We start from the raw sequence: 24,161 nt of genomic DNA on the forward strand, positions 1-24,161 counted from the left end.
CACTTTCCCCCCTTCTGTTTGCCATTAAGTGATGGGAACGGATGCCATGATCTTAGATTTTAGAATGTTGTGTTTCAATCCTTGCTGTTTTCACTTATACCCTAGAAATCACTACACATTGGTACATAGAGATAACCATTGTTTGCTTTTTTAGAGCACCACATGGTATTCCATTGTGTGGGTGTTCCAGTTATACAAGGAGGCCTCTATTGATAGCCATCTGGGTTGTCTCCAATCTTCTGCTGTTACAAACAGTGCAGCAATGAATACCCCTATGCATGTGTTGTTTACTGGTGGAAGTTTACCTTCAGTGTAGATTCCTAACAGTGGAAAGCAAATCTGTCTGCTTTCCCCCAAATCCCTGTTATGGGGCTGTACCATTTTAAAACTCCTACCAGCAATGCATGAGGTGCCTGTTTCTCTACAATAAAGAATTTTCAAACCTTTAGTGTATAAGGGTAAGAATATTCTCAAATATTTATAAGCCATTTTCATTTTTCCCCCTGTAAACTGTTTTTTGTCACATCCATTTTTTCCCCCCTAAACAGATTTTCCTCACTCCCTGGTCATAAGACCATCCACCTACGTTTCTTCCTAGTACTTGAAGGCTCTTATTTTTTAATATTCAGATTTGGTCAACTTTGAAATGGCAGGTTCCGGGGGCAGAAAAAGTATCAAATAAGCTTGAAAAAAAATCTTTTAGTGCCAGAAAATAAGGGAAGAAAAATGATGGGGACATGTCAAAAGGGTACAGAACCCAAATTGCAAGGGTTCCTACTGGCTAAAACTGGGACAATTTGAGCAACAAAGTAAATGACAGATTATAACCCATAAAATAAGAATCCATGAGAACATGCTGATATAAATGAGTGAAACAAATGAATGAGGGGGAGGGAAAGCTCTTCCTTTCAGTAGAATCCTAACTATTAAATGCAGACGAAATCATAGAATTAAAAGAAAATCACCATTTGGCAACCAGCACAGTAACTTGTTCCAAGCAAGAATCCTTAAGAGATGATAAAAAAGAGTAAGTCCAAGTAATTGTGAACAGATTTTTCCACAGAGATACCTATCTTAGGCTGGGTTCTCTAGAACCAACTGCTGAGACAGTCTGGGGTGCAAGAAACTCATGAGGGAACGACACATGTGAAAGGATGTGGGGAGGTCTCCCTGAGGGGCAGGCCTGTCCAAGCCTTGGACACAGGCAGGGAGCTCTCATGTCATCCATGACCCAGGATGGCTGTGACCCTGGGTGAGCCAAGTCATGCTCCAAGAGCTGACCGTACCCACCACAACTGACCAAGTCTTTCCTCAAAGAGGGATGTGTGTGGGTTGTCTGGGTCTACCAGAATGCTGACTCATTTGGCTGCACTGGGTCTTAGCCTAGCACTCAGGACCTTTGTTATGGTACATGGGCTTTCTTTGCGGCACAGGGATTCTCGGGCTGTGGAGTGTGGGCTAAGTTGTTCCATGGTACACTGTGGGATCTTAGTTCTCCGAACAGGGATCAAACCTGGGTCCCTGGAATTGAAAGGTGGACCTTAAACCACTGGACCACCAGGGAAGTCCTCATAATACTTATTAATTACAAGGAAAAACTATACCTTTACAGGGAAACTTGGTGATACCATCTTAAGTGATGACCAAAATAAACAGTCCCTATGATAGTACAACCAATGACACAGCATTCCTTTTGTGGTATTCATGCTAAAAACATACACAAGGAAATGTCAAACCTACTTAATCTGAGGGACATTATACACAAGAAGCCTGTACTCTTCAAAAATGTCATGGTCATGAAACATATAGCTAGACTGAGGAACTCTCCAGATCAAAGGATGCTGCAGAGAGTTGACAGCTGACTGCAAAGTGTTAACCTGGCCTGGCCTGTGGATTAGAACAAGCATTAGGTGGGACACTGGGAAGTCCCAGTGAGGCTTACAGATCAAAGAGTAGCATTTTGTCATGTTTATTTCCTGATTCTGATAACTCTGATTATGTAAGAGAATGTTCTTTGCTAAAGATTGCATGTCTGTGTTCCCCCAAATTCCCATGTGAAATCTTGATGCCCAATGTGATGGTGTCTGAAAGTTAGGCCTTCGGGAAGTGATTACTCAGGAATGGGATCTGTGTCCGACAGAGAGCTATCCCTTACTCCTTCCATCATATTGATAAAACAGTGAAAAGATGGCCAAACCAAGAAGTACGTTCTTACCAGACTCCTGCTGGCACCTTGATCCAGGACTGCTAGCCTCCATAAGCGTGAGAAATGTTTATAGGCGCCCAGTCAATGGTATCCTGTTATAGGCGCCTGAACAGACCAAGACATTCTTGTTCTTAGCACATTACACTGACATGCATTTATGTGTGTGTGCTAAGTCACTTCAGTCATGTCCAACTCTGCGACCCTATGGACTGTAGCTCACTAGGCTCCTTGGTCCATGGGATTCTCCAGGTAAGAATACTGGAGTGGGTTGCTGTGCCCTCAATCCAGGAGACCTTCCCAACCTAGGAATCGAACCCTCAGTCTCCTGCTCTGAAGGTGGATTCTTTGCCACTGAGCCACTGGGAGGCCCCTAACACTGACGTATTTACAAACAAAGGGACATGAAGTCTGCAACCTACTCTCAGATATTTCAGAGACAGAATAATTAAATGATGAAGTATGGAACAAATGATAACCTTTAGGGAATCTGGATGAAGGATAAAGGAATATTCTTTGTACTGTTTTTCATGTCTAAAATTATTCAAAAATAAAAAGTGTACAATATAAAAAAAGAAAAAATAAGATTTTATCCATTTGTAGTTTATCTTGGAATACAGTATGAGATATAGATCTGATTTTATCTCTTATCAAATATCCATCCAGTTGTCCCACCTTCTCTTCTGTAATTTGAGGAGATGCTTCATTCTAAATTTCTATAATTAACTATTTCTGGACTCTCTACTCGTTCCATTGTCTAGTATGTCTGTCCACACATCATACCATACAACTGGAACACAATTTTTATAACAGACTTTATTTTTTAGAGACGTTTTAGGTTCATAGCAAAACTGAACAAAGAGTTCTCATTTACACCCCCTGCTTTCAGTTTTAATTATAGACATTTGTGGCTTAACCATCAGGTAAGGTTTGGCCTCTTCATCACTCTTTTAGGAGATTCCTGGTTGTTCTTATTTCATTTTTCCATGTGACCTTTAGGATCAATTTGTCTAGTGCCAGAAAAATTTTTAAAAACAACTTTATTGGGACTGGAATTGATACATTAACTTGGGGAGAACTGAAGTCTCCGTAATGCCAAGCTACTCTATTTATGAATGTGAAATATGAAATATCTTTCTATTTGTTCAAGCCTACTTTTATGTTTTTCAGGAATGTTTTCCTCCTACAGACCTGGCATTTTTCTTGAGTTTATTCTTAAGTATTTCATCTTTTTTGATGTTTTTGGGAATGGAGACTTCTCTTTGACCATATTTTCAATTATTCATTACTGTGTATATATACAAAGTATTGAGTATTGTTTGCTAATTTTATCCCTTGCCATTTTACCCAATTCCTTTTATTTAGGTGTTCTGTTGTTACCGAGACTCCTGGCTTTTCAATGTATACTGTCAACTGTTTGCGGCAGAAATAGCTTTCTCTCTTCCTTTCCAGTGTCTGCTGTTTCTAATTATTCTCTCTTGACTGAATGCGGCAGCTGGTTTTGCCAATACAATGTTACATAGCAATGGACATAGTGCTAAGTATTTATGGCCTGTTTTAGTGCAAACTGATTAAGTATTCCTGTGTGTGCAATTCTGTTTGAAAAGTATCCATTTACTCCTATTCCGTGTGTGTGTGTTTTTATTCAGGAATGGATAGTGGATTTTTAAACATCTTTTTGGCACCTACAGAATTATGATTTTTCTTCCTAAGTGTATTAATACAATTTAGTAACACAGTAAAAGGAATCAATTAACTACCCTTCAGATCTACCCGTAACACCACTTCCTTCAGAGGTACGTGCCTCTTCAGTCTTCATCTCTCACCACCCTCATCACCACTAAGGGAGCTTTCCCAAACGTCAACAACTGTCCAAGTCTAAAAGGATTTAAACAGATGTTCCATGAAAGAATTCTAAGGCAAAAAGAATATAGAAAAATACTGGATTAAATAGTTGGATACTTAGTTACAGCAGGACTTCTTACAATGAGTAATGTGCAAGTAAGCACTGTGGTAGTGAAGACAGAGCCTGCTGTATACAGTCCAAATGGATCTGACCATGTGCATTTACCCATTTGGAATTTCCAGCCTCAATACAGTACTGGGAACACTGTAAGCATTCGATGTTTATCACATTGCTGAACTAACACAGCGATTGGTCAGGAGAGTGTGTGTATTTGAAATTGTGGGTCATCTACTACGTGAATACATCCCAGTTTTCCCTCTTGCACTAGCAAGGCAAATGGCAGCATCACAGTCAATTCACTCATTCAATGCATCTATCGAGTACACATTACAGAGGGCTTATGTTCAGTTCCGTTACATGACTCAGAGGAGAGAAACACAAATGACTGCACATCAAGGATTAATAAGTGCTATGAGGAAACACAGCAGGGTCAGGGAAGAGTGAAAGAAGAAGTACCGACTCCATGCTTTCCACCCACAAGGGTGGTCAGGAAAGCCACTTTCATGGGGGCTCTCTGAGCAGAAACCAAGATGAAATTAGGATGTGGATGGGGAGGACAGCATTCCAGGCAGAAGGAACAGTCGGTACAGTGTTCTCAGGTGGGACCATGCAAGGCCTGACAAATGCAAGGAGGCTGCAATGCGGAGGCAGAAGGAGCGAAGGAAGGGATGAGTCAGCAGCGCCAGGGCCTCCCAGGCTACAGGGATCTCTGGATTTCATCAAGAGCAAGGGAGGAAGCCGCTGGAGCACAGAGGAGTGAGCATTTTGTCTCAGGCTTCAGAAGAAACACTGTGGCTTCTTGGAGAGTGTGCAGTATGGAGGCCAATGCACACGAGTACGTCATGCCGGCCGAGGTCACGGCCCCCTCGCTCCTTTCTCAATACTGACACCAGACACATGATGCTAACACCCTAGTGTGTCGGCACTAGGTCCTTCAGGTGCTGATGATAGTCCTTCCATGGAATTAGTTTAAGCAGCAGCCCTGAAGACTTCACCTTTAATAAGCTCATGTTTGTTCAACTAGTATGTTAATAAAAACTATTTTCCTATGACTCCGACTGGGTGAGCCAAAGTTCACCTGAGTGAGAGAACAGAGAGCAATCATGTTTTAAAAACAATTTTTATCTTCAAGACCTGTGGGTCTGTCTCCTGTCTTCATGAAACTGGAGTCATCACTGCTCATGACTCTTCCGCTCATTTAGGTGGAATGAGTAGGCGCCATCTGCTCAAGATGATGTTGTGTTGTGTGTGTCAGCACATCTAAATCTGTGCAGCTGAAGGCTTACAGCAAAGTCTCAGGTGTTAATCCTCGTGAAGCCCCAGGTGACACGGTGTGGAGGCCCCCTCTCCCAGACAACCCCCCCCCCCACACACACTCCTGACATGACCAACAGCTTGAAGGAAGACTGGAACTTACTGTGCAATATCATCTTCAAATGCAGCAATTAAAAAATCTGTAAGAATGTGCTCCTTCACTTACTTCAGGCTATGTGTGGGTGCGGGAGTGGGGGAGCAGTGAGGGGAAACGTCACTCTAAGAACTGCAAAACAAAAAACAGAACAACTTCCTGCCAGAAAAGGAAAGGCAAGAAAAAGTACGTCAGTGGCTATTTAAGTCTTCTCCCTAGCCCCAGAAACAACTGAAAGCCTACTCTGCTGAGGACTTCCCATGACAGTAGTAAGAGACACTACTCCCATTTTACAGCACAGGAGCAAACTCAGAGTGGCTAGGTAAGGTACTGAGCTCATTCAATAAGAAACATATAGCAAGGCCGCCAGCCTGGCAGCTGAACAGCTGAAAGGAAGAGTGGAGAGGAAGTTATGTCACTGGGGAAGAGGCCACGGTCAGGAGTGTCACTGAGCGAGAGGAAGCCAGCCGCGATTTTCATCAGAGGAGTGAAGAGTCTGGTGTCCATCTTAAAAGGGCTCATTCTGGCCGCTTTGTGGAGGATACGTTCAGCGTGAGAGGACAGGGATGAAGTGAGGAGGGAGAGACACGATAAAAGGGTGTTGCTTCCCAGGTGGCACTGGAGGTGAACAACATGCCTGCCAATGCAGGAGAGGTAAGAAACTCGGGATAGATGCCTGGGTCGGAAAGATCCCCTGCAGGAGGGCATGGCAACCCACTCCAGTATTCCTGTCTGGAGAATTCCATGGACAGAGGAGCCTGGCAGGCTACCATCCACTGGGGTACAAAGAATCGGACACGACTGAGTGACTAACACTTTCTGACTTACTTCACTCTGTATGACAGACTCCAGGTCCATCCACACCATCTAAAAATGACCTTATTTCATTCCTTTTAGTGGCTGAACAATGTTCGGCTGTATATATGTTCCACATTTTTCTTATCCACTCACCTGTCATTGGACATTTAGGTTGTTCCATGTCCTGGCTATTGTAAATAGTGCTTCGATGAACACAGGGGTACACGTGTCCTTTTGGATTATGGTTTTCTCAGGGTGTATGCCTAGTGGTGGGATTGCTGGGTCACATGGTAGATCTATTTTTAGTTTCTTAAGGAACCTCCATGGTGGGCTTCCCTCGTGGCTCAGAGGTTAAAGCGTCTGTCTACAATGCAGGAGACCTGGGTTCGATCCCTGGGGTCGGGATGATCCCCTGAAGAAGGAAATGGCAACCCACCTGCCTGGAGAATCCCATGGATGGAGGAGCCTGGTGGGCTACAGTCCTTGGGGTTGCAAAGAGTCGGACACGGCTGAGCGACTTCACTTTCATGGAACCTCCATACTGTTCTCCACTGTGGCTGTATCAATTTACATTCCCTCCAACATGTAGGAGGTTCCTTTTTTCTCCACACCCTCTCCAGTATTTGTTGTTTGTTGACTTTTTGATGATGACCATCTGACCAGTGTGAGATGACGGATCGAACCCACATCCCTTGTGTTGGCAGGCAGATTCTTTACCACTGAACCACCAGGGAAGCCCAGTTCTGATTTTTTATTTCTCTAATAATTACCGATGTTGAGCATCTTTTGTCTCCTGGTCATCTGTATTTAAATCCTTTAACTCTTACCATCAGATATCTGTGTTTTTCACTTTTTAAAACAGTATAGTCATTTTGAATTCTTCCCAAATCCCCTTTATTGTACCGCCAGTAGGGAATGAACAATTTCATGCTTAATGCTGAGGAGCCCATGGACCACCTGAGGTTGAGGCTCCAGCTCTCACCCATCACTCCCACCATGTTCTACTGGTCATAGCAAGTATAAAGCCAGTCCAGATTCACTAGTGGGCAAATAGGCTCCACTTCTTGGGAGGAAGTGTGAATTACTATGGCCATATTTTTCACGAGACTGAGATCATAGTGGCTTGCATACACCTGCAGTGGTAGTGGTAAGAAGCAACTGGATTGTGATACAGGTAATGACAACATTTGATGATCAGTGGGATGTAGAATGACTCTTCAACCAGGGAACTCAAAGGATGAAACTGCCATTTACTGAGATAAGATATGAGGAACAGTTAGGGAGAGAGAAAAAAACTCAAAAACAGTTTTGTTTTGGTTGATAAGTCTGGTAAGTTTTCTGTTGGACAATAAGCCGATAAGACTGAACAACAGAGATGTCAAGTAGACAGATACTAGAGGCTGGAGCTTAGCATGCAAAGTCTTCTTTGCCACAAAGTGGAAGTGACCAGAAGAGAAGGAAAGTTGATAAAACTTTCTATATGACTACGGCATAATTTTGTTCTTCCAAATAGTCTTACCTGGTTTCTAAGTTGTCCAGTACCTCTTCCATCTTTCTCAACTTTTTAAGAATATAATTCCATTCAGTTGAACACTATTTATTGAAAGTCTACTAGTAACGAGATTCTCTAGTGGATACAAAGATGGACAGGAGCCAATCATACTATAAATCTTAAAAGCAGGATTTTAAATATACTTAAACATAATAAAGTGCATGGTTTTTATTTATAGTCTAATTCAATGCACAAGTGATTTGTGGAGGCTTACTGGAAATATATTTTTAAATAAACCAAATTTTAGAAAAATACAAATTTGAATGTGAAGTAGATAATAAAGGGAGAAATACTGATATACACTACAATGCAGATGAACTTCAAAAAATGTAACAGACACCACACACAAAAGACCACTTACTGTTTGACTTCAATTATATGAGATGTCCAGAAAAAGCACACAGAGACGGAAAGGTGATTAGTGGTCACCTGGGACTGGATGGGAACAGAAATTAACCACAATGGACACAAGGGCTCTGACTGGGGTGATAAAAAATGTAATAAAAATGGATGGTTGTAATGACTGCATAACTTGGTTTAGTGAACTGAGAGTTGCTCAGTCACCTCTGACTCTTTGTGACCCCACGAACTATATATATAGTCCATGGAATTTTCTAGGCCAGAATACTGCAGTGAGTAGCCTTTCCCTTCTTCAGGGGATCTTCCCAACCTACGGATTGAACCCAGGTCTCCTGCATTCCAGGCGGATTCTTCACCAGCTGAGCCACAAGGGAAACCTAAGAATACTGGACTGGGTAACCTATCCCTTCTCCAGGGGATCTTCCCGACCCAGGAATCAAACATTGCAGGCAGATTCTTTATCAACTGACCTATCAGGGAAGCATAACTTGGTAAGTTGTCTAACAAAAAAAATCACTGCGAATGAATAAAGTATTTTTGGCATTTTTAAAGTATTTATTTTTGGCTGTGTTGGGTCTTAGTTGCGGTATGAGGTTCTCTCTAGTTGCTGTGCTTGGGCTCAGCTGCCCTGAGACATGTGGGATCCAGTTCCCTGACCAGGGATTGAACCCATGTCCCTTGCATTGAAAGGTAGATTCTTAACCACAGAAAGCTGAAACAATTTATCACCAACTGACTCGTATTACAATAAATGTTAAAGGAAGCCCTCAGGCAGGTGAAAATGGTACCAGTTGGAAATCAGTCAGTTCCGATGCTCAGTCATGTCTGACTCTTTGTGATCTCATGGACTGCAGCACACCAGGCTTCCCTCAGTTAAGTTCAGTTCAGCCGCTCAGTCGTGTCTGACTCTTTGCGACCCATGAATCACAGCACGCCAGGCCTCCCTGTCCATCACCAACTCCTGAAGCTTGCTCAAACCCATGTCCATTGAGTCAGTGATGCCATCCAACCATTTTTCATCCTGTCGTCCCCTTCGCCTCCTGCCTTCAATCTTTCCCATCATCAGGGTCTTTTCCAATGAGTTGGCTCTTCCCATCTGGTGGCCAAAGCATTGGAGCTTCAGCATCAGTCCTTCCAATGAATATTCAGGACTGATTTCCTTTAGGATTGACTGGCTTGATCTCCCTGCAGTCCAAGGGACTCTCAAGAGTCTTCACCACCACCACAGTTCAAAAGCAGCAATTCTTCGGCGCTCAGTTTTCTTTACAGTCTAACTCTCACATCCACACATGACTACTGGAAAAATCACAGCTTTGACCAGAAGGACCTTTGTTGGCAAAGTAATGTCTCTGCTTTTTAATATGCTGTCTAGGTTGGTCATAGCTTTTCTTCCGAGGAGTAAGCATCTTTTAGTTTCATGGCTGCAGTCACCATCTGGAGTGATTTTGGAGCTCCCTCCTCGCCAAATAAAGTCTCTCATTGTTTCCATTGCTTCCCCATCTATTTTTCATGAAATGATGGGACCGGATACCATGATCTTAGTTTTCTGAATGTTGAGTTTTAAGCCAACTTGTCCACTCTCCTCTTTGACTCTCATCAGGAGGCTCTGTAGTTCTTCGCTTTCTGCCATAAGGGTGGTACCATTTGTGTATCATGAGATTATTGATATTTCTCCTGGCAATCTTGATTCCAGCTTGTGCTTCATCCAGCCCGGCATTTTGCTTGATATACTCTGCATATACGTTAAATAAGCAGGGTGACAATATACAGCCTTAATGTACTCTTTTCCCAATTTGGAACCAGTCTGTTGTTCCATGTCCAGTTCTAACTGTTGCTTCTTGAGTTGCATACAGATTTCTCAGGAGGCAGGTAAAGTGGTCTGGTATTCCAATCTCTTGAATTTTCCAGTTTGTTGTGATTCACACAGTCAAAGCCTTTGGCATAGTTCATAACGCAGAAGTAGATGTTTTACTGGAACTCTTGCTTTTTCAGTGATCCCACAGATTTTGGCAATTAGCTCTCTGGCTCCTCTCCCTTTTCTAAATCCAGCTTGAACATCTGGACGTTCACAGTTCACGAACCATTGAAGCCTGGCTTGGAGAATTTTGAGCATTACTTTGCTGGCATGTGAGATGAGCACAGTTGTGCAGTAGTTTGAACATTCTTTGGCACTGCCTTTCTTTGGGATTGGAATGAAAACTGACCTTTTCCAGTGCTGTGGTCACTGCTGAGTTCTCCAAATGTGCTGGCACATTGAGTGCAGCACTTTCACAGCATCATCTTTTAGGATTTCAAATAGCTCAACTGGAAATTCATCACCTCTACTAGCTTTGCTCATAGTGATGCTTTCTAACGCCCATGTGACTTTGCATTCCAGGATGTCTGGCTCTGAGTGACTGATCACACCATCGTGGTTATTTGGGTCATGAAAATCTTTTTTGTATAGTTCTTCCGTGTATTCTCGCCACCTATTCTTAATATCTTCTGCTTCTGTTAGGTGAGGTTCATACCGTTTCTGTCCTTTATTGTGCCCATCTTTGCATCAAATATTTGCTTTGTATCTCTGATTTTCTTGAAGAGATCTCTAGTCTTGCCCATTCTATTGTTTTGCTCTAGTTCTTTGCATTGATCACTGAGGAAGGCTTTATTTCTCCCTGCTGTTCTCTGGAACTCTGCATTGAAATGAGTACATCTTTGCTTCTCTCCTTTGCCTTTCGCTTCTCTTCTTTTCTCAGTTATTTGTAAGGCCTCCTCAGACAACCATTTTGCATTTCTTTTTCTTGGGGATGGTCTTGATCCCTGACTGTTGTATAATATCACAAACCATCCATAGTTCTTCAGGCACTGTCTATCAGATCTAATCTCTTGAATCTATTTGTTACTTCCACTGTTTGGTTGTAAGGGATTTGATTTGGGTCATACCTGAATCATCTAGTGGTTCTCCCTACTTTCTTTAAGTCTGAATTGTGAAATAAGTAGTTGGAAATACAGATCTATAAAAAAGAATGAGGTATACTAGAAATGGTAACTACATAGTTAAATAGATAAGATTTGTTTACTTATTTAAATATTTTAGGACAGACTTAAAAAAAAAAATAAGACTTAAAAATTACCCACATCAGCAACCACATTAAAATGGTCAAAACAGGCCAATTAAAAGGCAGAGAGTATACAGCACAGTGACTACTGTTACATTTGAAAGTTGCTATGAGAGTAAATTTTTATTTTTTAAAAAATTTTATTATTTATTTGAGCACATCAGGTCTTAGTTACGGCAAGGGGGATCTTTCATTGTGGCATACGGACTCTCTAGTTGAGGTGCGTGGGTTTCGGAGCATGTGGGCTCAGCAGTTGTACCACACAGACTTGCTAGTTGTGACACGTGGGCTTAGTTGCTCCACAGCATGCGGGATCTTAGTTCCCTGATCAGGGATCAAACCCACATCCCATGAATTGCAAGGCAGATTCTTAACCACTGGACTGCCAGGGAAGTCCCCGAGAGTAAATTTTAAAAGTTCGCATCACAGGGAAAACACAGTTATAACTATGTAAAGTGATGAATGTTGACTAATCTGTGATGACCACTTTGCAATACATGTGTATCTGAAATCATTACGCTGACACCTGAAATTAATGTTATATGTCAATTATATCTCAATTCAAAAAAGAAAAGGGCAAGTATTTTCAGACTAGGTTAAAAAAGCAAGACCCAACGATATGCTGCTTATAAGAAATGCGTTTTAAGTATAAAGATTAAAGTAAACAGGTTAAATTAAAGTAAAAGGACATACCATGCTAATACTAATCAAAAGAAAGATCAATGGACACGTTAATATCTGCCAAAGTAGATTTCAAAACAAACAATATCACCAGGAATAAGTAATTTCATAATAACAAAGAGTCAATTCATGAAGAGGACACAACAATCCAAAATATCACATGTGCTAAATTACAGAGTTACAAAATACATAAAGCAAAAACTGAGAGAACTATGAGGAGAGATAGACAAACCCAATTATTATTTTATACCTCTCTGAGTAATTAATTGTTAGAACAAATGGAAAATCAGCAGGAATACAGAAGATTTGAACCACACTATCAACCAACCTGCCTTAATTCAAGTTTATGGAGCATTATGACATAATAGAATACCCAACACAAACAGCAAAATTAACACTGCTGAATACAGAATACATTTTTCTGAAATGCACATGAAACACTTTCAAGACTGACCACATTCTGGGCCATAAAGCAAGCCTGAATACATTTTTAAAGGACAAGTCATACGAGGTATGTTCTCTGACCACATGGAATTAAGTTTGAAATCAGTAACAAAAACAGAAAAAATCCCCAAGTAACTACAAACTAAACAGCATCCTTATGAAGTGAAAACTGAAACCAGAAAATAATTTTAAGTGAATGAAAATGAAAATACAATATATCAACATTCTTGGGATGTGAATAAAGCAGTATTTAGGGATAAGTATATGGGAGTAAACATCTAAAAAAGGGTTCAAATCAATCACTTCAGTTTTTAAATTCAGAAACTAAAGAACAAGTTAAACCCAAAGTGAAAGGGAAATATCAGATAAGAAATCAATGAAATAGAAAACAGATTAAAAAAGAACAGAAAAATAAGTGAAATCAAAATCTGGTTCTTTTGAAATCAATAGAACAGGTTGGAATCAACTGTCTGGAGACAGTGTGCTCAATGTTGATGTTTAAGCTATTTATCTTGTCTCTGAAGAAATTACACAGGAGACGTAGGAATTATTAGATATGTAGACCCAGAGGTTACAGTTCTATCCTACATATTCTCTCTAAAAAAGGTTAAAAGGAATATCTGTCCTTGGACAAACCATATAGCTCTTCCACTAATAGTTTTCTCAGAAGTAAAACAAAGAGACTGAATTACATCATCTCTAAAATCTCTTTAAACTCTCAGATCCTCTAAACGCTAAATAAGAGTTACACATCTACTGCTAACAGCTCCAAACAACCTGATAAAGTCTGGGAAACCTGTATTAGCACTTCCCCCGCAAATATCCAGCTTGACCAAACTGGAAAAGTTGGTCAATCCACGCACAGCTAACCTCGAATGCTCAAATATTAGCTTTGGGGGAAAATCAAAGAATTTCAGCTTATTTAAAATCAAGGACCAACATTACTACTCATTGTTATTTCTCTGCTTATCACACCTGTGATGGCCATCTCAGATGCATTACTTATTACTCAAGTTTACCCTCAATACTGTTCCTACCACTACTTGTGTATGTGTGTATGGAACTACAAAATTAAGAAGTTACAGAAGCTGGGCTGGAACAAGGGCTTCTCATAAACTATTTTTTCAAATGCCCTTCAGTGGGCCACGCCTTTTTACCATCTGAGATATTCAGCAATCTTCAGCTGCTACCTTTCAGGAGAAAACTACTCTATATAAATAATTACAGATAAGAATGAAATCTGCCAATTGTCTACAACTGGATAATCAAGTACACTAGTCTTGCACAGTAGTTAAATATAAAAGCATGCATGGACTCTGGAGCCAAACCACTTGAGTTCCAATTCTGGTTATGCCATTTACTAGTTGTATGACACTGCACACATCACTTAACTTTTGTTATTATGAGGACTACATAAATTAACACGTGTTAAGATACAATTATCATCATTCCCTCCCATGTAGTTGGCTAAAGAACACCAGAAACAAAATCCTGTAAAAACTACTGAAACAGCATTTTAAGTAAAACTCACATTCACTCAATTTAAGGCCTCTATAAAGTTAAACATCGGTATATCTCAGTAGGACAGTCTGTGCTTATGAAAACACAGATTATACACAAGTGGTTTAAAGAACAGTTTCAATATGATAGTGTTTATGCTCCCCCATAGAGTCCAGTGACACTGCAGACATCCCAAAAGCTCCCCGAGTTCAAGGCTGGTATCTTAGTAGTAAATGCAGGCTTTATGTAAGACCTTTAATCCACTGAGTATTTGAAAATTCTTCCAAACACTGGGCCTCAGTTGTTGCACAATGTTTTAACTTGAAGAAATGCTGGGGTGTGATCTCTAAAGGGTGGGTCTAAAGTCTTACTGATCTCCTATAAGGGCAAGCGCCTAGCCCCGCCCCAACTCCCCATTATGGACCAAACAATCACAGTTCCAGGGACCCTGGCTAGCTCACTAAAAGTACATGCAGAGTGGAAAGATGTGGGTCACTTTCCTGTAGGTACTCAACAATCATGTGACCAACCAAAGGGCCTATTGCTCAGTTTCATTTCCTCCATCTGTAGGTAGGGACATCTATGCTCAGAGACACTAAGATTAAAGGAGAGAAAGATGAAAAGTTCCTTTATCCCCACCAGTATACATTCATGTTCCTTTCATGTTTGATATCACCTTTTGATATTTTTGATAACTATAGGTTAAATGTGCAATTTCAACATAAACGCACATCTTCAAGGAAAGTTTCAGAACCTTTACTTCAAAATCCCTATGGAATGGGGAGAGGGAGGGAATTATCTTCTGACAGAACTGAGTAAGACTGGTCCAACTTTTGGAATAAATAAATGCCTACTTCAGAGCACTGAGTGAGGCAAAGTCTCACCACAAGCTGATGAGAATCCTGTGATCATGATCACTTTCTGGAAGCAGTAGATTAAAAAATGCCCAAAGCTAGTCAGTTTTATAATGGATTCGAACATCCTTTACGGCAAACATTTTGGCATCCAAAAGGACAAAACTAAACAATTACATTCAACAGACGAACTCCACTACTGTTTGATATGTATTCCACAACTAATCTATTCTGCATCTACTTGCAGGAATTAAATGTTTCACAGGTACAAAACAACTTTCGTGAAAGCGGACACGTTTGTTTCAAAACGTTCCCTCAAACCTTCTGCGCCAAAGCGATCTCTCCCTCGTGGGAATGCTGTTTTAACCAAGTTATTACACGCGACGTCGACCGCGCGGGTCCTCATCTGCGCTTCGGGGCGGAGGACGCCGCGGGGAGCGGGTGCTGCGGCGTCCCCCAGTTCTCGCCGCCAGCACCCAGCCCGGTGCCGGGGCTCTCCTCGAAGTGCACCCCGAGGGCCCTCAGGCAGCTGTGCGCTCGCGACAGACTGGGTAGTTGTGGGGGACCCCGGGGCCGGGGTCGCCAGCAGCGCGACGCCGCCGGCCCCGAATTTCCGGGAAGGAGTGGCAGGAGCTGCCGGCGGCTGAGCCAGGACCTTGGGTCCGCACCCGCGGGGGCTCCGCCCGCGCCCAGGGCCCGGGCGAGAAGAGCCCTCGGAACCCCGGCGGAGGGCACGGCAACTCCGCGAACAGCCGGGCAGAGAGGCCGGGCCGGGGGCGCCGCTCCCTCCACCTCAGAAGCCGGACGCTCTCCCGAGACCCCCGGGCCGAAGCGGGCCCCGCGGCCGGGCTCGGGCGGACGCACACGCGGGCGCGCCGAGGCTGCGCCAGGGGAGGCTGAGAAGAGGCCGAAGGCTGCCCGCCCGGTACTCACACACGCACAGCTCCACCACGTACGCGTAGTAGGACCACACGACCACGAAGGTGATGAACAGCACCGGCACCCAGCCCACGGTGCGCTGGCAGCAGCGCCAGAGCGTACAGGGCGCCATGTTCCGCGGGCGGCCGTGGCACCCACCGGCCCGGGCTGGCGGGGCGCGCCAGGCCCCCGACGGCGTCGGCGGCGGTGGCTACTCGGGCGCTCCCGGCGGCTCGGCGCCCGGCTCGGCGCCCCGCCCCCGCCTCCGCCGCGACCCCTCCCCGCGTCGCGTTGCGCCCGGCCCCGCCCCGCCCCGCATTGCGTCCGCGCCCGCCGCCGCCGGGGTGTGGTCTGCCGGCAGGGGGGCGGAAGGGGCGGGGCAACATCGGCGGAAGTGAGTGGAAGGCGCTCGCTGCGCGTCCCTGCGGCAAGAGGGGTGGGAGTGGGCGAGGGGATGCTCGTTGCAGCAGGACTGCCTGCGTCCAGACTGCGGCCTCAAGGACCCTGCGTGCGTCTCGACTGCGGATCCCAGCGCTTTGAAGTAATTTGCTCGTATTTCAGGCGGAAATCGTAGGTGCGTGAGATTTAGGGCGGCCCCGTGTAGTCAATTTGGTTTGAAACCCGGGTTTAAGGTTGAGTTGTGAACCGGGTATAGCCCCCTCTCACTGCCCGAAGGTTCCTGAAATTTCCAGTTTATAACTGGCGAGTACTGCTAAACAATGACTGTGGGCATAGACGCGCCTACGAGTATCACTTACTGCAGGTTTCGGGGAAGACAGGATCCTGAAGTGAATTGGCATAACCTTGGCCCGGGGATGGGCTTTATCGCCGAGGGAGGGGAGGTACTCGTCCCCGCCTAAGGTGTGGACATTCTTTACTCCCTGATAACGCAGTCCTTTCTTATGCGGTTCAAGCAGATGGACAACGCCTGTTTGGCCCTGACTCATGTTCTGGTGCAGGTAAAGCGGCCAGATCATGTCTCAGCCAAGATGACTCCCCGGTACCCCAAGTTGTGACTCCTCTTTCCTTGGGGATCGTGGCCTTGAGCAGAGCCTGGTGGACAACGGGCTGCTTCCCATCTTGAATCAGGGCCAGCTGCCTGAGGACCAAATCCACAGAATCGTCCCCCGCCACCCCCGCGTTGCTATTGCTGGCTAGCAACTCCAAAAAACGCCATTTTGGGTTCTGGTTCTGAGCTGAGGGCTGGGGCAGAATAAGGGCAGCACAAGGCAGCTGTGAAACCATTAGAAGGGTCTATGGAAACCATGGAGCTGTAAATGTGAAAGACTGAAGAAGAAAAACCCCACAAGCTCATAAGTTTAGAACTAAATTGTTGTAGGAAGGAGGACCCTTTCCAGGGCCTGCAAGTGGTCTCTTGTCTAACACTGGGAACTGAACTGTCGGAGGAAACACACGTGCTGACAAAGCAAGAGACTATTGGAGGGGAACAGAAGGGTAGGGGATCCCAGGAGAACTGTTCTGCCACTGGCTTACAGTCTCAGGTTTTATGGTCAGGTTTTATGATGATAGGATTAGTTTTTGCATTAGTTTTTGGCCAGTCGACTCGGGGTCCTTCCTGGGTTGAATTGAAGAAAGACTTAAGTCCTTGAAACCTAGACACAGAGTAGTGAAACTATTCTAAAGAGAAAAATCTAGGATATTTCAGATTCCAGAGATAGAAATCAAATTACCAAAGGAACACTAATCAGACTGGCAGCTGACTTCCTTTCAGTTCACTAGCTTGGTCCTATCAGACTCTGTGACCCCGTGGACTGTAGCACTCCAGGCCTCCCTGTCCATCACCAACTCCCAGAGCTTGCTCAAACTCATGTCCATCAAGTCAGTGATGCCATCCAACCATCTCATCCTCTGTCATACCCTTCTCCCGCCTTCAACCTTTTCCAGCATCAGGGTCTTTTTCAGTGAGTCAGTTCTTCCCATCTGCCATTGCCTAAAGTATTGGTGCTTTACTATCAGTCCTTCCAATGAACACTCAGGCCTGATTTCCTTTAGGATTGACTGGTTTGATCTTGCTGTCCAAGGGACTGTCAAGAGTCTTCTCCAACACCACAGTTCAAAAGCATCAATTCTTTGGTGCTCAACTTTCTTTATGATCCAACTCTCACTCCATACATGACTACCTCTTACCAGTAACAGATCCCAAAAAACAACAAAGTAGTATTTTCAGTGCTGATAGAAAGTAATATCCTTCAATTTTATAGCCAGAGAAATGGTCATTTACAGGCAAAGTGAAAAGGCAAATGGTGGAATGGGAGAAAGATTTAAATATCATATATATAAGGGATTGCTATGCAGAAACTGTAAAGAACCCCTACAACCCAACAGCTCTGTTTAAAAATAGGCAAAGGATTTAAATAGACATTTCCCGAAAAAGACATGCAAATGACCAATAACCACATGAAAAGATGCTCAACCTCACTGATTAAAGTGCAGTGAAAGTGTTGAGTTGCTCAGTCGTGTCTGACTCTTTGTGACCCTGTGGACTGTAAGCCTGCCAGGCTCCTCTGTCCTGGAGATTCTCCAGGCAGGGATACTGGAGTCGATTGCCACTCCCTTCTCCAGGGAATCTTCCCAACCCAGAGATTGAATACCAGGTCTCCCACATGGCAGGCACATTCTGTACAGTCTGACCCACCAGGAAATGCAAGTCAAAACTAAAATGAGAACACATCACCCACGTTAGGATGGCTACTACAAAACAAGAACAACCACAAAGCAGAAAATAACAAGTGTTGAGGATATGGAGAAATTGGGAACTCGTGTAGCTGGTAGGAATATAGAATGGTGTGACTGCTGTGGAAAATTAAGGCAGTTCCCCCCGCAAATTAACCATAGCATTATCACATGATCCAGCAATTCTACTTCTGTTACATACCCAAAAGGAATGAAAGCAGGAACTCCTACAGGTATTTGTACATCAGTGTTCACTGCAGCATTATTCCCAGTTGTCAAAAGGAAGCAATCCAAGTGTCCATTGTCAGATAATGGATAAGCATAATGTGATGTGTATATACAGTGGAATACTATTCAGCCTTAAGAAGGAAGGAAATCTTGTCACAGTTTACAACATGGATGAATCATAAAGACACTATGTTAAGTAAAATAAGCCAATCATAAAAAGACAAATACAGTTAAGAGGGTTAATCCATATGTAAGTTATAGTCATCCATTCCCCAGTGGCTCAGTGGTAAAGCATCTGCGGGCAATGCGGGAGACATAGAAGATGAGACTTTGATCTCTGGGTCGGGAAAATCCCCTGGAGGAGAAAATGGCAAGCCACTCCAGTATTCTTGCCTGGAAAATCCCACGGACAGAGGAACCTGGAGGGTTACAGTCCACCGGGTCACACAGTTGGATGCGATTGAGTAACTAATAAGCATTTACTTAATATCCAAGGGTCCTCTGCATCTGAGGATTCAACCAACCATGGACTGTAGTACTGTAAGATTTACAGTTGACAGATATCCACATATAAGTGGACATGTGCAATTCACAGCTGTTGTTGGAGGGTCAACTATACTGTACAACTACACTTCTAGGAAGTGTGCAGAGTAGTCAGATTTGTAGAGACGGTAGAATGATGGTTACTAGGTGGATGTGAGAGGGCAGGTGAGCAGAGGGGCTGGGAGCTGTTTCAGGTAACAGAGCCCTCATCTGTGGCTGGAGGCCCACTTTCTTGGTTCACTGTCCTGTGGGTTCACCATGGCTGGTGAGGAAGTCCTGGGCCTGCATTGTCCCTCCTGCTTCCTGTCTGCTCTCCCCTCCCCTCCACGCTCGGGCATGGCCTTCCATAATCCATCTGCAGTTCGTTCCTTCTTTTATTCACTGTCTGCATCAGGCTCGGTGCTGAGCCTGGGGAACAGAAACAACCTCTTGGCCCATGTGCAGCTTTTGTTCTTTCTTATATTCTGTTTGTCTATCCTGGAGTTGGAGGAAACCTGAGAAAATCAGATAAATCTGTGCAAACCATTACAGTAGTAAGTCTCCTGGGGGAGGTTCTTTGAGGCTATGCAAATATCCTGTTTCTCTGAAGTTTCTTCCACTAATTGGAGCATCTATCAGTGGACCTTGGCTGCACCAGGCCGTTTTCTTTGCTGCATAGTTGACTAATGATCTGTTTGTTGACTATATGCAGCCAAGAAGGGAGTTCAGAGGTTTAGCTGTCAGGGTGGGATGACAGAGTCCTGACTCTGATAACTGTAGGAGTTTCTGGTTTGGTTAGATCTGCGTTTAGATGTCTGGAATCTGTCCCCAGAAAGCGTCCTGGCCACTGGTTCTAGGATCAGTCCAGGCACGTGTTACTGATTGCATTTAAACTGGGAAAGCCTGGGCTTTGGCTGCTGTCACAGTGAACGCTGATTGACTCCCCACCAGAAAAGAGCAAGTTTTTAGGAAAAATTACACAGCTGTACAGTCTCCATGGCTGTGATCTCTCTGTGACTGCTTTGGATTGAGAACTGACAAGTCTCTGCTAAACAAAGGCAGAATGGACACACCATTCCAGGCAGGAGAGGGTCACATGCCAAGCTCTTGAGAGTTATGTGTGTGGGATCAGCTTTTGAGACTGCCCTGGGGGTCATGCAACCTGTGTTAAACCCCCATGTAATACACTCAGGGCCTCTCCTATGTAGGATTATTTAAAGACAGTTTCCCCAGTCTGCTGATGCCGAAAGCTCAGCCTCTCTGTATACTGGTGCCAAATGGAATCTCAGACAGAGTTTTGGATGAAAAGTAGAAAAGAACAGCTTTATTGCTTTCCCAAGCAGAGAGGGCCACAGCAGGCTCCTGCCCTCAAAACCATATGTCCCAATTTGGAGAAGATAGTGAGAGGTCTTATGGTGGTTTTTCAAAGAGGGCATGATCAGCTTGTGGACTGTCTTCTGATGGATCAGCCTTCAAGTCCAGGTGGTCTGGGGTCTATGTGAGCAGCATACCATGGTTAACTGTTAACTTTTCCCACCTGGAGTGTTTTCAGTACCTGCAGAATAGCTCAAAGATGCTGTTGTATGTATCTGTTCATGGGGAAATAGGACCTTGACCCAAAACTGCTCTTGACTGTTTCTGCCTGGTCTCTGCATCCCCTCCCTTCCCTAATGAACAACTGCTTGAATCTGCCCCTTGGAACTCAGGAAAGGGCATGGAAGCTGAATGAAGGCTCCTTGATTACAGAAGTAATCAAAGGGGTGGGCGACACAAAGGCCTTGTGCCAAGGAGCCCCGCATTCAACTATAAACTTTCTGAAGGCAGGACTAGGTTGCTTTTGCTTCCAAATGAGCCAGGCACATAGCAGGCACAGAAGAGGTACTGAATCATATTGACTGGATGCTTGAATGACAAGTAATCTGGAATTAGTATGTACATGGAGACGAAGGTTCTATCCTTGGGTGGGGAAGATCCAATGGAGGAAGTTATGGCAACCCTCTCTAGTGTTCTTGCCTGGGAAATCCCATGGACAGAGCTTGGCAGGATATAGTCCTTGGGGTCGCAAAGAATCAGTCAGACACGGCTGAAGTGACTGAGCACGCATGCATGTTTTCCTGTTTTCTAACTTCTTATATAACTCTGATCACAGAAGCAGTCCTGTATAGCACAGACTGCTATATACAGCAGTGACAGTCTTAGTGTTATTAGAATAGTTAAAGCTTATTTATATTATGACATGAAGAAACATGTGCAGACCAGCCTAGGGATTGAACCATGAAACACTGGGAAGGATAGACTGACTTGGGCAGAGGGGGAAAAAAGATGGGTTGTGATGTCAGTGATTGTGGATTCTAGCCCCAACTTCCTCACTTGTTAGCTGAGTAATACTGTGGGACTTCTCTAAGCTCCCTGAGACTCAAGTTTCTTCTGTCTCTCATGGTGGGAGGGTTAGATAACATTTTATATACATAGGTGCATGGACAGGTATAAACGTAGTATATGTAAAAATATGTAATATGTACTTGTATATATACATGAACTTACAGCTACCTGTGTGTATATAATCTAATGTGAATATTATTTGTCTTGTGTGTCTGTAGTTCCTGGCATATGGTTGTTTTATCAGTCAGGAACCACTTTAAATATATCAACAGAGAAAACATAATACAAGGACACACATAAACAGATGTTAGAGTCGGACAGCCACAGGAACTGAGGTCGCACAGAGCAAGCACTTGCAGGAAGAGCTCTCTCCCTGAGGCAGGGGCACACAAAGAGCAGCAGGGTGTTAGGGTCCAAAAACTTAAAAGAAAGGCCCGGGCTGCCCGGGGAGGGGCACCGGCCAGCAGTGCTGGCTCTGCAAGAGGACTCAAGGAGTTGGTTCTGGGAGCGTGATAACGTTCACAACAGCCAGAATAGCGCAAGATTGGTACCAAGGGCTGCCACGCTGCTGGCTGGGGTCTGGGGACACTGTCAGGACAGCAGCAGATGGAGCAGGGCCTGTCCAGCATCACAAGGCAGTGTGTGTGGTGGGGAATTGGAACAGAGAACAGCTTAGCAACTAGCAAAATTGTGTGCGTGTGTGTGGTGGGGAGTTGGAACAGAGACAACAGCTTAGCAACTAGCAAAATCACCGAACTTAATCAGGTGCATTCATGATGGTAAGCGCTGTTGGAACTTCATGGTGCAATTGAGCACAAATGATTTATCCACTTCCGTGGTGTGGCACGTTCAAGCTACTTCCAGATTTGCATGATTTGAAACGATGCTGCAATGAAAATTCCTTCAATTCTGTCTGGATTGAAAAATGTCATTGGGGAGAGCTTATATGATATTCTATAAACCATAGTTATTTATGAACACCATTTCTCCCAAGACTGAATGTCTAAATGTATGTAAATCCAGACATTATAAACAACATAAGCAAAGTATCTGCTCCCATTTCATCCTCTTGGAAAGAAAGCTCGCCCACAGGAGGACCAGTGCCTGGGAGAGGGTGTGGGACAGCGCAGGCTCGGCCAAGGTTTGGTCCAGATGCTGTTGAGGACATAACCCCCCCAACTACATGTTACCTGGAGACTCCGCAAATTAACTTCCTTCATCACTGGACACAACCACAGACTGCAAGTGAATGGTTACCATGGTAGCACCTGTGTTCATTTCCCTGGGAGCTGCTAAATGTTTAACTAAGGTTTGTCCGAAGAATTGATGCTTCTGAACTGTGGTGCTGGAGACGACTTGAGAGTCCCTTGGACTGCAAGGAGATCCAACCAGTCCGTTCTAAAGGAGATCAGTCCTGGGTGTTATTGGAAGGACTGATGCTAAAGCTGAAACTCCAATACTTTGTCTACCTCATGTGAAGAGTTGGCTCACTGGAAAAGACTCTGATGCTGGGAGGGATTGGGGGCAGGAGAAGGGGATGACAGAGGATGAGATGGCTGGATGGCATCACCGACTCAATGGACATGAGTTTGAGTGAACTCCGGGAGTTGGTGATGGACAGGGAGGCCTGGTGTGCTGCGATTCATGGGGTTGCAAAGAGTTGGACACGACTGAGTGACTGAACTGAACTGAAGGTTTGTCCGCACAGAGCCTCCTACCTTGCTCCTTCAACAAGTCAGTTATTTTTGAAATGTTCTGTGATTTTTCTGGGTATTTCTGTTGGTTTTTCTGTTAAAGATCATGCTTGGTGCGCAAGGAAGATATATTTTGGAAAAGCGAGAGTGCCATCTTGTGGAGCATCTGCACTGCAGTGCTTTTAAAGAAGCTGGAGAGTTCTCCCTGCAGCTCATCTGGACCCACCTATAGGCTGGGGGATGGACTGGTGTCGGTCTGTTCCACCTTCTGAGGACGAGAGGTTTCCCTTAAACACACAGCTGACCCCTTGTCTCCCCTGGGTTGCCTTGTCTCCTGTCTCCTCTTCATGTCAAACCCTGACTTTGCTGTTTGCTGTGTACCTCCTCAGGGAAGAGCTGGGAAATTTCTTTAAAAATCCACATAACCATTACAATTGAGTGGGAAATACCTTTGGCTTAGAAGTATTTACATTAAAAAAAAAAAGTTTTAAACAACACATAAAAAACAAAATGGGGCTTCTCAGGTGGCACGAGTGGTAAAGAACCCTCCTGACAATGCAGGAGACCTAAGAGACACAGCCTCGATCCCTGGGTTGGGAAGATCCCCTGAAAAAGGAAATAGCAGCCCACCCTGGTATTCTTGCCTGGAGAATCCCCTGGACAGAGGAGCCTGGTGGGCTACAGTTCACAGGGTCACAGTCAGACACGACTTAGTGACTGACCAACCAATCAACAACATAAAATGCACCTCAGTAATTTTATCTGTCTTTATAAATTCTTTATAGTTTCCAGGTGGAATACTGAAATTTACATATTACTTTGAAGACAACTAGTTTACAGCTCATTTGAAATAAAATAT

General features: G+C 44.1%; 1 protein-coding gene across 2 annotated transcripts in view; it reads right to left on the reverse strand.

Annotated features, from left to right (window-relative positions):
- ZDHHC20 (zDHHC palmitoyltransferase 20) overlaps positions 1-16,060 on the reverse strand; it is a 57,740-nt gene extending 41,680 nt beyond the window's left edge. Inside the window, exon 1 of one of the 2 annotated variants that reach the window (XM_055426396.2) lies at positions 15,798-16,060. In XM_055426396.2, coding sequence (XP_055282371.1) covers positions 15,798-15,915 — 118 coding nt within the window. In that variant the 5' untranslated portion in view covers positions 15,916-16,060. The remainder of the gene's footprint in view (positions 1-15,797) is intronic. The other variant, XM_055426395.2, reaches the window with a different exon arrangement.
- Between the last annotated feature and the right edge of the window lie 8,101 nt (positions 16,061-24,161).

This window comes from Moschus berezovskii, chromosome 13 (assembly GCF_049115385.1).
Source record: "Moschus berezovskii isolate FMDL1 chromosome 13, NW_MosBer_1.0, whole genome shotgun sequence".
Classification (NCBI taxonomy): Eukaryota; Metazoa; Chordata; class Mammalia; order Artiodactyla; family Moschidae; genus Moschus; species Moschus berezovskii.